Consider the following 16,729-nt stretch of genomic DNA (forward strand, 5'->3'; position numbering starts at 1 on the left):
GGCATCTTCGTGGTGCTGGAAGCCTCGCCGACTCATGAAGATTCACTGCCTCCCTCCATTGGACTTTGCTGCATTTATTTTAGGCATATTTAAGCACAGCACAGTTTGGAGAAAAGTTTTCTGGTGGTAACTAACACAGTCTCATGTGCACAACAAAGCTTAGGACATGACTACATCATAACTCCTGTGTCTTATAAGTGACGTCTTCTGTAAAGATAGGTTAGTCTTCCATAAAGGTTAAGGAAGCGGGCTCAAGGTAAACAGTGCAGATGTGAGGTCTGTGGAAGACTAGAGCTATAGACTGAGACAAACAGGTTCAAGATGAGGCTCTAGGGGAGCCAATGTGGCTGGAGTGTTAAAATACACAGGCTTGTCTCTTCAAAGGGAGAGATATATAATTTGATTTCCACCCACTAACCATGGTGAAAAGCTTGGTGATCTCTGTGCTATCTGTATGGCCAGGCCGGCCACATGGTGAGCCTCCTACAGGCTCATCTCTAGTGTGTGATGCTCAGCCTCCCAGGCAACTGGGGCTGCAGGTGTGCATCATAGTGCCTGACTCTTGCTGTGCCCTCTCTCTCTCCCTTCCCTCCCTCCCTCTCTCCCTCTTTCCCTCCCTCCCTCCCTCGCTCTTTTCACTTCCCTCTCTCTCCTCTCTCTTCCCTCTGTCTCTCTCTTTCAAGCTGATTTACTTTTGGAGTGGTGTAGTGGAAGTTTTGGTTTCCTTTAAAACTCAGTTATTTTATATAAACATGGTTTTGTTTTAATCCCAAGTGTGGGATATTGGGCTGCTTTAATTTGTCCACCACCAGGAACAGCCTTTTGAGGCTTGGAGAGGGGGGTGGTCTTTGCCAGGTGGAGTTCGTGCAGTTCTGAGGTCTTTGGGAGAGTATAAATACCAAAGCCCAGAGAGAGGAAAGGGACTTTGAGGAGACAGACAGACAGACAGAGGAAGACAGGCTGCTTTTTTGTCCTGCCGCATTTGTTGTTGCTTGATGGCTAGATATCCTGATATCTGAGATTGGTACTTTCCCAAAGAACCAGCCAGAACTAATTCTAAAGAGGTCTACATGTCCTGTCCCTTCTAAACTTCTTTCTCTCCTACCTAGGGTTGGGGGGTGGTTGGACGGTAGATAGAGGCATAAGGAATCCTACATAAGCCAGAAGAGTGTATTGGATCCTCTGGAACTGGAGTTACAGGCAGTTGGGAGGCATCCTGGGTGGGTCCCGGGCAAGAGCAGCAAGTGTTAACTGCTGGGCCACCTTCCTTGTCTGTCTTGTTTAAAAGACAGGCTCTCACTGGCCTCAACCTCACCAGGTCGGCTAGGCTGGTTTCCTAGAGAGCCCCAGGGATTTACCTGCTTCTGCCTCTCTGTGTATGTTGCCAGACCCAGCTTTTTATGAGTGCTGGGCATTGAACTCAGGACCTATAGACAGGGTCATGTCCTTAGCCCTCAGATGGCACCTTTTAAAAATCTATTTCCTTGTACCTAGAACACGGTGGGGACCTGCTGCAGGCCTGAACGTGGGGTACTATCCTTACTTTCTACTGCCCAGAGCAGAGTCGCGCACTTCTAAGCCTGTCCTGTGATACAGAGGGTACCACACCCAGCCGTGAAGGCAGCTGCTCGCACACTTCCCGCCTCTCTGCCTGGCTTCAGCTTGGAACCAGGACAACGACCTGCATTTGACAGCTGTTTCTCCATTTACCTACCAGCTGAGGGAGCATGGGCGAGCTACTCTCAGGCTTTACTACCGTTGTTCTGGGAGCGAGAACAGTGGCTACGGACAGGGCTCTGGAGAAGAGAAGTTCTTGAGTTCCTTTCAGCTTCAACATCCTCACCCACGCAGTGGGAAAACCAACACCCCACGTTCAGGGCTGCAGCCGGCAGCCCCCTGTAGCCTGTCTTGGCCTGCTGTCTCTTTTCTTTTTCGGACCAGCAGTTCTTCTGCCCAAGTCCACTCTTGCTTTTCTGTGGCCTCCCCAAGCTCAGCTCTCTCTTCTTCCCACTGAGGAAGTCCTTGGCTCATTGGTGAATGGCTTTCCTGCACCTACGTTGGCCTAGCTTCGAAAGGAACCCTGGGAGACCGCAGGCCAGTTGCATACTGTTCCCAAGGGTGCTCCCACTCTTGCTCAATTGTTCTGGATGCAGACAAAGCTCAAACGCTGCCTTCCTTGGAACCCGAGGGCAGCCCGAGATGGGGCTTTTACAGTGTCTGTAGGCCCAGGTCCCAGGCAGCTCACTCATCTGAGGTGGGTGGGAGCAGGAGGAAGGAACAGCACTGCTTGAACCCAGTCCCTCACCACAGCTGCGCACATGCAGGAACAAGTGTGGCCGTCCCCTCACATTCCAACCAGGTACAGAGAAAGCTGTCAGAGGCGCTTTAAGAACCATCCTCACTGACTTTGACTTTTGACACAGGGTCTCATGTAGTTCAGGCTGGTCTTAAACTTACTCTGTCACCAAGAGATGGCCTTGAACTTCTGATGTGCCTGCCTCTACCTCCTGAGTGCTGAGATTACACCTGTGCACAACCATAACTGTTTTGTTTTGTTTTTTAATGCAATGCCGGAGAGTTGAACCCACAGGTTTATGCATGCCAGGCAAGTATGCTACCAAACTCAGCTACATCCCCAGCCCAAATCACATCTTTAGGAGGCAGCACAGATGAGAGATTAGAGAAAGGGATGATGATGGGCTGGGGAGAGGTTTCAGTGGTAAAAACGCCTGACAACCTGAGTTCATCCCTGGGACCTACGCGGTAGGGGGGAGAAACAAGCCAACTCTGGCAAGTTTCCCTCTACCCTACACGTGTGTGCTGTTGCACTCGAACCCACCCCTACACATGGAAAATCAAGACATTTAAATGTCACAAAAATATACATATATGAACCCAGACAATTAAAGATATAGAGTAACAAATGTACTTTTAATGATTTCAGGTAAAAACTACACAGGGAGGAGGATCAATGATTAATTCTGGCCCTAACTTATCAGAGCCGTATCATCTACATTAGAAAAAAACCAAGGCATTCTGTCTTCTCAGGTCACACGTGTGGCTGGCAGCCAAATCCGGTCTTTTATATTCCGTATTTCTTCTTTAGCTCTTCTACTTTTTCCACATAGGCTTTCATGGCACTCTCCTTGGAAGTCCCTGGAAGGAATGGATAGTTGTATACGTCAAGGAGGCAGTACACTAGAAAGGCATTGGGCTCGGTGTGTGTGTGTGTGTATGTGCGTGTTCCACCCTTTGCTTTTAAAAAACTTGTGTGTGCGTGCCTTTACAGTGGATGTACTACGTATGTATGTGTCTGCGCGCTTGCCACCACTGTGCCCGTGTGCCATGGGGAGGCCAGAGTTACCGTAATATGTATGTGTCTGCGCGCTTGCCAGCAATGTGCTGTGTGCAATGGGGAGGCCAGAGGTATGTGTCAAGGGTCTTCATTGTTCTCTACTTTATTTACTTAAAAAAAAAAAAAAAAAAAAAAGGCTTTTACTCCTTACTTGTTAATTAGCATGCATTCGTGCCTGAATATATGCATGTGCACCAAATGTGTGCAGGTGCCTGCTGAAGTGAGATGAAGGTGTCAGATCTCTTAGAACTGGATTGATAGGTAGTTCTAAGACACTTGTTGTGGGTTCTGGGAACCAAATCCAAGTCCTCTGTAAGAGCAGCAAGTGCTCTAAATCCATTAACCATCTCTCCAGCCCGCCTTATCTACTTAAAAACGTATGGGTTTATTTTCCAAGGGTGTGTGTGGTGATTTGAATGAGAATGGCCCCAACAGGCTCATGTATTTGAATGCTTGCTCCCCAGTTAGTGGAACTGTTTGAGAAGGATTAAGAGGCGTGGCCTTATTGGAGGAAGCATATTACTGGAGGCAGGCTTTAAGGTTTCTAAAGCCCATCTCAGGCTCAGGCTCTCTCCCTCCCCCCCTTCTCATTCACATGTATGTATGCATGTATGTATGTATGTATGTATACGTATACACACACACACAGCCTGTGGATCAGGATGTAAAGTTTTCAGCTATCGTTCTACCATTATGTCTGTCTGCTTTCTGCCATTATGATCATGGACTAACCCTCTAAAATAGTAAGTAAACAGAATTGCCTTGGTCATGGTGTCTTTTCACAGCACCAGAACAGTAAGTAAGACAGGGAGAGGGGGCATATACACACTACAGCATGGGTAGAGGTCAGAGATCCCCATCATGGGAGCTCTGGGGATCAAACTCAAGTTGTCAGGCTTGGTGGCAAGCAGCTTTACCCACTGGGCTGTCTCACTGGACCCTCCGCGTTATTTTATGGGATGAGGTATCTCACCGAACCTTGAACTCATGGACTGGACAATGAGCTCAGAGGATCGACCTGCCTGTCTCGGCCCCTTCCAGCATTGTGGTTACAGGTGCCTTCTGCCGTGCCTGGCTTTTTTATATAGGCACTGGGGAATCTGAACTCGGGTCCTTGTGCTTGCATGGCAGGCGCCTTGTTGGCTGAGCAATCTCCCTAGCCCCAGATATCCAAGCTTTTGACATTATGACATGATCTATACACATGCTGGGTCACAGGCCAGACACACCTGCTGTGATACTAGTTTAATATTTGGAGGTTGTTTCTTACATGTATAGTACAGCTAGCTCTCTTTTAGCTCAGAGATGACCTGAGGACTGGACTCAAGGCACTCCCAGGGCATGGGTTCTGCTTTGCAATGCACTAAGCTCTTACATGATGGGTCATCCATAAAAGTAGGGCAGCAGGCAGTGTGGACCTCAGCCTGCTAGACAGGCAGGCAAGTGTCCCTGCAGTGGTTTCTCTGGTGCTGAGAATCTCATGTTTGGCTTCAACCTGTGGGCTATCTGTTTTGGATTCTTACCTCCCTCAGTTGTACTGTTGGCTGTGAAAAAGTCAAGCTAGCCACCTTTCTCCCTCCTCAGAAGCTGGGAGAAGAGCTGAAGACTGAATAAAAGAAGCTGGCTCTTGGAGACGAATGAGGCAAATCTTTGTCTCCTTGTCATGGCACAAGGGACAACGAATACGCCCCAAGGGGACAGCCATACTTGGTTCCTAGATTCCCCCAGGGTAACGAGCGAGCTTGTTGGGATGTATTAGATGCCCAGGGGGCCTGAGAATGGTGTGGACAATGGATGGCCAGACTTGCATGGCCCCCTAGCAGTACATTTTAGTGTGCTGGGGCCCTTCCCGAGTTCATGGCTTTCTCCCTTGTGAGAGGACAGAAGGCTTATTCAGCAACTGGCTAGCAAGGGTACGACAGCTGCCAACAGCTTTGGTGCCAACTTTTGGGGCTTGCTGCCATGGGAACACGTGACTCAGTGGAGCCCGGACACTTCTTGGATGACTGTGCTTTAGCAAATAATAGTTCCATTCACAGGCCATGCATTACCTCATCCTCTTCTCTCATGTGCCCTTCTGGCTGAAAGGGAATTGGGGAATGGCTACTTGGGTAAAAGGTCAATGCCTGGCCTTGTTGGGGAGACAGAGGTATGAACAGGACTCTGAACACATCCAAAGACCATGGCAACGGTACCCTCTCTGACCTATTTCTCAGTCCTTTCCCGCTAGACAACACCTCTGCCAAGAGACAAGAGCTCTTAGAAACGGCACCAGCAACATTCTGAGGGAAAAGAAAGAAGTGGCCTGATTTTCCGCATTGAGGGTTGGCTGGGCTGGCTTCCCATGTGTGCTTCCTAAACTCTGCCCTCCCCGCTTCAGAATGGAGTCTTCCATGCCCAGCCTCCCAGAGGAGAGAAGCCGATCGGACCACGTTACCTTTTAGCTTATTCCATGAGTCCCACTTGGCCTTGCCTTTGAGGTCCAACAGCCCAGGCCGCTCTGCAACAAGGGAAGGACAACAGTAGAGATTTGCTATGAGTTCTAATGGAGAACGTGATCAATGTCTTCCTGTGAAAGTCAAGTTTTGTTTTATTTTTTTAAAGACAGGGTTTCTCTGTGTAGCCCAGGCTGTTCTGGAACTCGCTCTGTAGACCCGACTGGCCTCGAACTCACAGAGATTCTCTTGCCTTTGTCTCCCAAGTGCTGGGACTAAAGGTGTATGCCACCACCACCTGGTGCCAAGACATTTCTTTAAATAATGTTTTTTATTGATTATTTGAGAATGTCACATCACAAACCCCGATCACACTCGATTCCCAGTCCTCTCTGGTTCCCCCTCTCCTTTTTGGCCCTCCTCCACCGCACCCCCCCCCCCCAAAAGCGACAACAAAACAAAACAACCAAAAACCAAGTCCAATTTGTGTTGTCCATACACTCGCTGGAGGGTAGTCAAACTCCTAGTGGCCAGTGCCCAAAAGAAAACTCAATCCTTCCTCACCTGCGCCCCTACCCGAGCCATCACCTGTGGAGAGCTACACTTTAGCATCCTTACCACAACTTTTTTTTTCCCCCCAAGGCAGGGCTTCTCTGTGTATCCTTGGCTGTCCTGGACTTACTTTGCACACCATGCTGGCCTCAAACTTAGATCAATCCACCCGTCTCTGCTTCCAGAGTGCTGGGATTAAAGGCAGGTGCCGGCACACCTGGCCCTTCCACAATTTTTTTTTTCCCCCAAGACAGGGTTTCTGTGTAGCCTTGGCTGGGCTGGACTCACTTTGGAGACCAGGCTGGCCTTGAACTCACAGTGATCCGACTGCCTCTACCTCCTGAGTGCTGGGATTAAAGGCGTGTGCCACCACGCCTGGCCCCCTTACCACAACTTTTAAGAACTCCCAATGTCTTGCACAGCGGGTTCTATGGTATGAAACCCAGATGGGCTTATAGCAACCCAAATTTAAAATTGAGAGAAATCAGAATAAAAAATGTTTTTAGTTTTCTTTTTTTTTTTGAACTGTAAAGTAAAATGCTTAAAATCTAACGTTTACTTAAAAAACAAAACAAAACAAAACAAAAACCACTCTTTTGGGGCTAGGGATGATTTTGGCAGCTTCCAGAGCATGTACAGAGCCTGGTCCTGCTGAGCCTCGTATATACAAACAGAGAATGGCGGCACACACCTGTAATCCCAGCACTCAGGAAGTAGAGGCAGGAGGACCAGGAATTCAAGATCATCTTGGCTACATTGTACGTTTTATGCCAGTCCAGGCTACATGAGAACTTTTCTCCCCTTCCCACGCCTCCCCTCAAAAAGTGTGTCTACACACACACACACACACACACACACACACACACACACACACACACACACACACACACGAAGAAAGTAGGCATGGTGGTGGCAGCGGCACACCACACCGTTAATCCTAGCACTTGGGAGGCAGAGGCAGGTGGATTGCTGTGAGGTCGAGGCCAGCCTGGTCTACAAAGCAAGTCTAGGACAGGCAATGCTACACAGAGAAACCCTGTCTCAAAAAACAAACAATAAGAACAACAGAAGAAAGCAGGTGTGGCAGTGCACACCTATGGTACCACCCACTCCATAGCTGGGGCAGGAGGATACGAAGGTCAAGGCCTACAGAGACAGCTTAAAGCCAGACTGGGTAGCTTAGTGAGATTCTATCTCAAAATTAGAAAAATATTAAATTTAAAAAAGGGATGTGGTTGCTTTGGCAGAGTGCCTGCATTGCATGCCCCAGACCCTGCGTCCCACGCCCAGCGCCTGATAAACCAGGCATGGTGACTCACATTTGTAAGGACAGAAATTCAATGCCATATTTTTGGCTACATAGTGAACTTGGGCCAACCTAGGCTACATGGGACTCTGTCTTAAAATGGGGGACTGGAGTGATGACCAAAAAAAATCCTCAAACTAAAGCAAACCAAACCTGTACTTTAATCAGACTAAACAAACAACATCCACTCATGTGGTTCAGAATCCAAAAACTCTGGAAAAAAAAAAAAAAAACGAGGCTGGAGAGATGGCTCATCAGTTAAGAGCACTGGCTGCTTTCCCAGAGGGCCCAGGTTCAATTTCCAGCACATGGCGGCTCACAACTGTCTATAACTTTAGTCCCATGGCATCTGATGCTCTCATACAGATATACACGCAAGCAATACAACCAATGGCCATGAAATTACAACAATCACAACAACCCCCCCCCCAAAAAAAATCTTGAAAAGAACTGCTGTTACACTCTCTGCCTCTCCCCCTTCTTAGCAGCCTGGCCTCTCTCCTTGTTGCGTTCCTGTTATCAGGCGTCCTTGCCTGTGACTTGTCCTTATAAACTGGCCCCATTCTCACACATCGCTGGACTCCCTTTTTGTTGATTTGTAGACTTTTTTTTTCCTGAGGACCAGGCTACTTCCAGAGCATCTGTGTTTGGGAAGCTCTCCCACTAGCCTTCCTTGGGGACAATTTCACTGCTAAGAGCACAAACTGCAGACGGTACAGCTAGGGTCACTGAGTCTGAGAAAAAGTCCCAGGAACCTTACAGGAAGACGATGCCTACAGAGGAACCCCCAGCTCTCCAGAGGAAAAGTATATTTGTTAACATTCAGTTAATTTATATATCGAGGTGCATGGCACTGTGCAGGTGTGGATCCAGAGCACAACTTTTGGAAGGCAGTTCTCTCCTTTCACTAAGTGGGTCCCTTAGGTAGTCAGGCATGGCAGCCAGAGCCTTTCCCTGTTAGCCACTTAGTCCATCTAATTAAGAAAGCCACCTGCCCCTGAAGCGCGGCTCACGCAGCTATAGACTGGGCTATTGGCATTCCTTAGGATTAACCATTTTCAGCTAAAACCCATATAGTCACACATGGCTACTCTTTGTTGTATTTAACCAGTAGAGCCAAGAAACAGACAGCAATTCCCTGATCAGGCAGGGGTGGGTTCCAAGCCAGTCTATTGCTGCTCATGTACCAGCAAGTACCTCTAGCTTGGCTGAAGGCCAGGCCCTAAGAAAACAGTACTGAGCAGAAAGCACCCACGCCTCCCTGGTAGCATCCTGCCTCTTTTCTCCTTCCTGGATGCTTATAAGCTCTTGGATCTCTGATCCCCTTGGCCTACCACTCCAGCTCCAGGGGAACTGGAAGGCCATACTTGGTGTGAGGCTGAGGGGGTACATTTCAGATGGAAACAGTATATTCAACCAAGCTACTGCTGAGCCACAGTAAACTTCCTCCCTGGGGCTTTCGTATCCTTCATACTAGATGCTGAGATAATCCGTAAAGGCCTTCTAAAAACCAGGCTGAATCCGTTCCCAGGGTCACTAAGAATTTAGGAAGATGGTCTTTACTGGTGAGTTATCTCCCAGCTTAAAGTCTAGGTACCAGTACTCTGTCATCATGCCCTGCCTGAACCAACAGTGCCTCGGGCAGTTGGAAAGTGAGGTTCTCAGATGCCTGGCGCTGCCGAGCCGACTTGGCCGGCTCCGAAGGGAAGCTGGGCATACCTGTGTTTACGTCGCCCACGGTGGCTTGTTTGAAGTGGCTGTAGATGAACAGCATCTCCTCGTCCGTTGGCTGGGTCTTGAGTTGCTTCACCTCCTCAGCAGCTTTGTCAAATTCAGCCTAAGTGAAAGGGAGAGGGAAAAACCGGGGTGGAGGATATCTGTGTGGGCAGGGTCCGGGGGATGGGTGGGAAAGCAGCACTCCACTCCCCAAAACTCTCTCTTCTCGACAAGACTCCGCCCCCTAAAGGCCCACCTGTCTTACTGTGTCAAGGGCTGGGAATAGACTTGGCTCTCGCTGCAAGTGCATGCCCTTGAAGTTTTTCGTGCCCAAGTTAACTGCCTGACCACCACTGGCCCAGATCCAGCAAAGCGCTGACCTATGACCTGCGGGTATTGACCAGGCAGCGAGGGGTAGCGTGGTGTGATCAGAAAAAGTCGATCAGGGTTCAGGACAGGAATGCAGTGGAATCCAGGGTCCGGCTGGTCCCTTCCACACTGAGGCCTGAAGTTTTAGCTTTGACCTCTGTCCCAGTGCCCAGATTAGGGAGAGGCCAAGTGGGAGGAGCCAGAGATAGCCCTACAGGGTTCGGTCCGGACAGGGGTCTCCATTGAGGGAAGGAAAAGGCTTCTGGGCCACTTCGCCTACTTGCATCTCTTCTGCACAGGGGCACGCCAGGCACAAGACTAATTACTTTCCCCCGGACCTCCCGGCTCCCCAGCCAGGGCCTCCATGAGTGCCCCTCTATCCCAGCCAGGGCCTCCATGAGTGCCCCTCTATCCCAGCCAGGGCCCCCTCTATCCCACTCCGGTCCTTCCCAGTATGGAATTCACTCTTTCCTGTCCTTCATCTCTCTTTTGCCTCATCTTTCTTTCGAGGATTCTCTGCCTGCTTCACCCAGGGATCCAGCCCACCCGCAACTCTCTAGCAGTTCCGGCGTGGGTGGCAGTTTCAGAAATCTGCAAGGAAAAAAAGTTACTCTCCCCAGGCTATGAGCTGGGCTCGGATCCCAGAGCAGCTGCAGAGTATCCGAGGAAAAAGACCCCGCGGGATCCCTGCGGGCTGATGCTCCCAAACCCACTGTATCTTCGCAGCCCGGCAGGGCACGCGCAGTACCTGAGACATACTGGCGAGGTGACTTGGATCCCGAAAGCACGGCAGAAGGCCAAGAGCCAGCAGCAATCAAGGTCCAGAGCGCACAGCCTAGCGACTTTAAAAGCACAGCCCCAGCTCTCCAACCGAGCTCGGGCGAGCGCCGACAGCCAATCAGAAGTCGGATCTGCTTTCGGGGGCGTGTCCATCCTAGTCAGCTCCAGCCCTTCCCGGACGCGAGGGCATTTACCGCGCATGCGCGGGGAGGAGCCGCGGGGCACGCCGGGAGCAGGTGGGAAGCACCACGGGTTTCTTGGCGCGCGGGATGGGGGGTGGGGGCACTTGGGGTGAGGGCAGTTGGGCAGGAGCTGGGAGGGAACTGAGCTTGCGTGAAATGGGGTGGTGCAGGAAGAGAGTAGAAGTCAGTAGGATTCTTTGCCTTGAAGTCTCATGCCGGTTAGGAAGAGGCCGGAAGTTGCATCTCTGGTCTTGTAACTTCTCAGCCTAGGAAACAGGATGTCCGGAGCCCTACACAGGAATCCAGGGAAAAATGCCAAGTGCACAGCGCAGCGGTGGCCCCGCTGGACCGAGCTCATGACCAAGCTTTTTCTTCTGAGCTTCTGGCACATTCTTTGACTCGTCACATTGTCTATAATTTTAAATCCCGCACCTCTAACGCAGTCCTGTGTTTTATAAAGGCAGAGACAGTGCGCTAATAACAAACTTACCTGAGAAGAGGTGCCCGACAAGCCTTTGTTAAGTGAATAACTTCTTGAATGTCTTTTAAATACTTGCCCTGATGAGTGTAGACTTCTAGACCTTCGCGGCAGTGTGCAAAGAGATAAATCTCTGCAACCTTGGAGCGTCTTATAGTGGGTTAATAGTTGACATAGTGAATTATAGACTTTTTAAAAAGTAAAGAGTTGGAAAGCGGCCGGTGGTGGCACACGCCTTTAATCACAGCACTTGGGAGACAGAGGCAGGCGGATCGTTGTGAGTTCAAGACCAGTCTAGTTTACAGATCAAGCCCAGGATAGTCAAGGCTACACAGAGAAACCCTATCTCAAAAAAACAAAAAACAAACCAAAAAAAAAAGAAAACAAACAAAAAAAAAAAAAACAAATTTTTTTAGTTGGAAGATGTAACTGGTGTGTGCGTGTTGGGGGTGAGGGAAATGCTGTTTGAGTGAGCCCTGCAAGTCAGGGAAGGAGCATTATAGCAGAGAGGAGTAAGCAACGGGTTCTTGTGGAAATTGAGGTTCCCTTTGAGTTTTTAGTCAAACTAATAAAGTGATTTAAAACTGACTCAGAAGGAAGCTTGAGGACAATTTTATTAAAATTTGAGATAAAAAGAAAGGCAGACAAGCTGAAAGTGCTGACACCCACTGAGGAGAGGAGATGGAGGAAAAGCCATGCCTTTTAAGGTAGGCTTGGAGGTCAGAGAAACAGTGAGAAAGCCCAGAGGGTCAGGGAGAACACGTATAGGAGTGGCCAGCGGGTTCAGAGTTCAGAGAGGGCACTCAATTCCAGGGTGAAAGGGGCGCACAGTGAGGGGAGCAAAAAGGGACAAGGCTGGAGGACTGAGAAAGAGCTAGGGTGACCACATGATGGCAGAGGTTGGTCACTCTGGGCATGCAGGCAGCCATTCCGATGGAGATGGAAGTCATCGGGGGATTTCCAGCAAAGATGACAGAATGCAAAGGTGTCTTATGTGAGATTGTAATGGAAGTCTTAGCTCTGTGGGAGCAGGAGGTAGGGACGCAGTACACGTGGATGGAGTGGACTGAAGGAGAACTCTCTGGCATTGGATACAGCAGTTAAAGAGAGGGGTGATAGGAAATTCTCTGGGGGTGATTACGAAGGGGAGATTGTCCCTCTTCGCTTCTTTACATGTGGCAAGAGGCCTGGACCACAGATTGCCATCCTTTCCACCCTCCACCTCATCACAGCCATTGGTAGTTTACAAAGCGAGGGCTGGGGCTGTTAGTGCTATAGAATGTCTGCCTCGTATATTTGAGGTCCTGGGTTCGATTCCCAGCCCTGCAAAATAGAACACTTCAAGCCCAAGCTTTCAGATGACACCAATAGCATCAGTTAGGTTTTGTGGATGAAGGGAGCACATACAGATTTGTCAGCTTGTGAACCACTTTGCTCAGAAGGCAAAAATAACACAATCTTTGTGGAGTTAAATTTGTAGAAATTGCCTATAAAGTATAAAGAATGCAGATTTCTTTATAGTGGCGATTTAGAGGCACCCCCCTTACACACACACACACACACACACACACACACACACACACACACACACACACTTAAGGCTCAGATGAACAGCTTGTATTCTTCACTGTAATTTTGCATGTCATTTCTTTTTTCTTTCTTTTTTTTTTTAAAAGATTTTATTTATTTTATGTATGTGAGTGCTCTATCTGCATGTACACCTGCCTCCCAGAAGAGGGCATTAGAGGGTATAGATGGTTGTGAGCCGCCATGTGGTTGCTGGGAATTGAACTCAGGACCTCTGGAAGAGCAGACAGTGCTCTTAACTGCTGAGCCATCTCTCCAGCCCCTTGCATGTCATTTCTGAAAGATGAATTGGCACTGTGGAGCTTTGACTGGACTCAGATGCAGACCGGATCGGTGGGAGTGTTGCCATTATCCCCACAGCCTATGGGTAGTTCAGGACTTAGTTGCTGGCTGGTTGTAGGAATAAGTTTCCCTTAATTTCATGTAGTGGTTCCAGATGAGGATACAGAAATTATCTGAAGTGGGTGAAGGACATGCTGACGGGTTGTAGATCCTTGGGAGCTAAGTCACCTTGAGCCAGAGGAGGAGGAAGAACACTTCTCCCAAAAGTTGCGTTTCAGTGTAACTGAGAGCATGCTGCTCAGTCCCTCTATTAGTGCCTTCCATTTGTATTTGAGACAGTGTCTCCCATTGTCCTGGGAACTTACCAGGTAGGTAGGCTAGACTGCCTGGGCCAGTGAGCCTTGGGATCCTTCTGTTTGTCTCCCCAGCACTGGGATTATAAGCACATGCCACCATGCCTGGTTGTTTTGTGTGGCTTATGGAAACTGAACTCAAAGATTTTCATGCGTGTGTCGCAAGCACTTTACTGACTGAGCTTTCCCAGCCTTTGGAATTTTATTTTTAATAATAAGCTTCAGGGCCTGGAAAGTTGGCTTGTAGAGGAATTTTAGTCCAGCAAAATGGCTGTTCTAGTAAGGGATCACATCCAGAGACCTTCTAGATCTTTGCGATTCCGCTGGAATGCAGACATGTCCCCAGGACACGCCTTTAGCCCCAAATATTGAAGGTGAGGTTAGTTTACAGAAGGAAGCAGCCATGTGTGAAAGTGACATCTAATTGAGGGATAGACAAAGTGACAAGTCAGAGAAAGATTTGGCTTAATGAGTCAGATAGGATGCACTCAACTCTTAAAAGGACAGGGCAGGAAAGAGAGGCCACTTAAGAGCAGTACAGGGAGAGAGAGAGATGGGGTTTTTGTGCCCCCCCCCAGTTGAATACTGGGACAGTTTGTGCCCCCCCCCCAGTTGATTACTGGGGCAGTTTGTGCCCCCCCCAGTTGATTACTGGGACAGTTTGTGCCCCCCCCCCAGTTGAATACTGGGGCAGTTTGTGCCCCCCCCAGTTGATTACTGGGACAGTTTTACAGAGATAGCTTGCAGAGAGAACAGGCTGCACACAGGTGAAGACAGAAGGAGCCAGAGAATGAGAAGGATCCAGAAGATTAAAACATTACCAGAATTAGTTTGAGGCCAGGCAGAACGGTTCAGTCAGAAGTCAAGAGAAGCCAGTTTGAATCAGTCAGCTTGGAGAGGCATTTAGGCTATAACACCTGAGTTGAACCAGACAGCGAGAGTTTAGAAAGGCTTGGGATCACCTCTCATCCTATCTCCTCATCTGAGGAAATAAAAACAGCATTTACAATGGCTAAGGTGGGAGAACACTTACTGTGCAATCCTGACAACTTGAGTCCAATCCTCAGAACCCATATACAGGTGGGAAGAGAGAACCAAGTCCACGAAATTGTCCTCTGACTGCCACTTACATGCTGTGACATGCATGAGCTTGCACACATACACACAGGTCGTGCACACACATACAATAAATAAACTAAGCTGATCAGTATATATGGGGTAAGTCATGTGAAAATTTTTGAATTACAAATTTCTACAAAACTAGAATAGGTCATTGCTTTTCATAATCCTGAGAAGTCACAGGTCCTCAGCTCTGTTTCTGTTCTCATGAGGAGCCCTGACTTGTTATAATTTTACTTCTGTCTATTTTCTCCTATACCTAAGCTAAGGAGAATAGAGGTCACTATGCACTGGCCACTGCCATGTCTCTTAGTGCTTGTTCTTCTTAGGAACTCAACAAATACGTATTGACTGAGTGAAATGCCTTTTCCTCTGTAAGATTTGCTTCTGGCTGGACTTAATGGCCCACACTGTGATCCCAGGACTAGGGAACTAAAGCAGGAGCATCTGTGGGAGTTTGAGGGCAGCCTGGGCTCCACACTAAAGTGTTGTCTCAGAAAGAAACAAAAAAGCCTTGCGGGATGGGTCAATTGGTAAAGTGTCTGCTCTGCAAACGTAGAGACCTGAATTAAAATTTCCACTCCCCACATAATTGTTAAAATTTATTTTCTGCAGTGGGGAGACTGATACACACAGATCCCAGGAGACTGCTAGGTGGCCGTCCTAGCCAATTGGTGAGCTCTGGGTTCAGTGAGAGACTGTCTCAGAAAATAAGGTGGAGAACGACTGTAGAAAATGCCCAATGTCAGTGTCTGGCCCCTCTCTCTCTCTCTCTCTCTCTCTCTCTCTCTCTCCCCCCCCCTTCCTCCCACACTCCCACACCCAAAGGCATATCACACACACACACACCTACAAAAAGAGCAAAAAACTTTAAAAAGTTCCTTTTAATTTGCTGCCAACTTGGAAACCAACTGAATTTATTAGAACTGATTACGAGACCGTGGGCTGGAACAAAGAAGATGAACTCTGGCCAGAGGCCTGTGCAATCTCCTGGTAACACTCCCAGCTTCGGAAGCAGAGGGCTTAGGGAGGATGGGGGACCTGACCCAGCCAAGTTGTCAGGCAGACTGACTCAGCCAGCCAACAGCAGTTGTCGGTGTTGCAGCTTGCTCTCATGGATGTGAGGCTGTGAGGTATTGTTCTGACTGCCCACAGCTTTCCCCTGCCTTCATCTTAGCCCCATTGACCAGGGTTGCCAGGTATGAAATTCCTACTTTGGAGCAGGCCTCATAGCAAATCAGAACATGGTTGGTTACTCCTATAATCAGCATGCCACTGTTGGGCCCATTCCAGGCAGGTCAATACTGTAGTGTGCAGGATCCAAGCCTGGATAAGACCATGAGGCCTTGTCACCTGTAGCAGTTTGCATCACACCTTCTGGCACTGTGTAAGCTAGCTAGCAGGCAGAGTTTCCCATGGCTTTGAGGTTGATTTCTGTGTGTCTGTATCCACAGGTTTCCCTTACTGTTAGCTTAGGCCAGATGGGCTGGACACATGAACAGGTGAAAAATTTTCCTGCCCATTGGGTGTGAAGAGTGGTTTAAGATTAAGTTTCTTGTTATAAAGGAAACCTCTAATTTCTAAAAGTAACATAATCATTAAGAAAAGAATTAAGAATAAGCTAATGCTTCAAGAGAGCGTTCATGGGAGGCAAGGGCGTTCCCACAGTGGCAGTTAACACTCTGTACCTGGTTCCTGGTTTCTTGGAGCGTGACTCCTCTGGCCAGGCTCCAGCAGAGCCGGGAGGGGAATAGTATATTTTAAAGGGGATTGGGAAGGGACTGGAGTGGGTAGAGAAGGTGGAGGGTGACAGAGAAGAGCCCAGGCAGGCAATGGGGTAGGAAGGCAAGCATGACTCTCCCACACGGCGGTCAGAGGAGGCCTGGCAGCTGGAGTTCTGACCGGCCTGGCAGCTAGAATTCTGACCGGTCCTCGCCTTCGCCATTCTGTTCTTTCAGGTTTTGAGAGGAACTGCTCCAAGGCGGGCATGAGAGAAGAATGTGTGAGGCACAGCCTTGGCATAAATTTCTCCCATCCTCACCTCTTCTGTACTCAGGCAGCATGGGTGGTGGTGTCCAGTGGTGGCAGCATCAGACGCCAGATGCCAAGAGGGCTTAGGGGTGGAAGACTATAGGGGCATGTCCTTGACTTACTGGGAGAAAGGAAAGGAACAGATGTTCTAACTCATCCTCCAATATGTATCCTGTCTTTAGTG

The 16,729-nt window shown here is 48.9% G+C and overlaps 2 protein-coding genes across 2 annotated transcripts in view; one reads left to right on the top strand and one right to left on the bottom strand.

The window, feature by feature from the left end:
• Positions 1 to 2,910: 2,910 nt before the first annotated feature.
• Dbi (diazepam binding inhibitor, acyl-CoA binding protein) lies at positions 2,911 to 10,490 on the bottom strand. Its single transcript, XM_051147271.1, has 4 exons — positions 10,482 to 10,490; positions 9,368 to 9,485; positions 5,793 to 5,855; positions 2,911 to 3,156 (listed from the first exon to the last, which is right to left on the bottom strand). The coding sequence occupies exons 1-4, from the start codon at positions 10,488 to 10,490 to the stop codon at positions 3,083 to 3,085; spliced, it is 264 nt and encodes an 87-aa protein (XP_051003228.1). The 3' UTR covers positions 2,911 to 3,082.
• A 215-nt stretch (positions 10,491 to 10,705) lies between these two features.
• C6H2orf76 (chromosome 6 C2orf76 homolog) overlaps positions 10,706 to 16,729 on the top strand; it is a 61,340-nt gene continuing 55,316 nt past the window's right edge. Inside the window, exon 1 of the mRNA XM_051147269.1 lies at positions 10,706 to 10,749. Within this exon, the coding sequence (XP_051003226.1) occupies positions 10,713 to 10,749 (37 nt within the window). The 5' untranslated portion in view covers positions 10,706 to 10,712. The remainder of the gene's footprint in view (positions 10,750 to 16,729) is intronic.

This window comes from Acomys russatus, chromosome 6 (genome assembly GCF_903995435.1).
Source record: "Acomys russatus chromosome 6, mAcoRus1.1, whole genome shotgun sequence".
In the NCBI taxonomy this organism is placed as follows: Eukaryota; Metazoa; Chordata; class Mammalia; order Rodentia; family Muridae; genus Acomys; species Acomys russatus.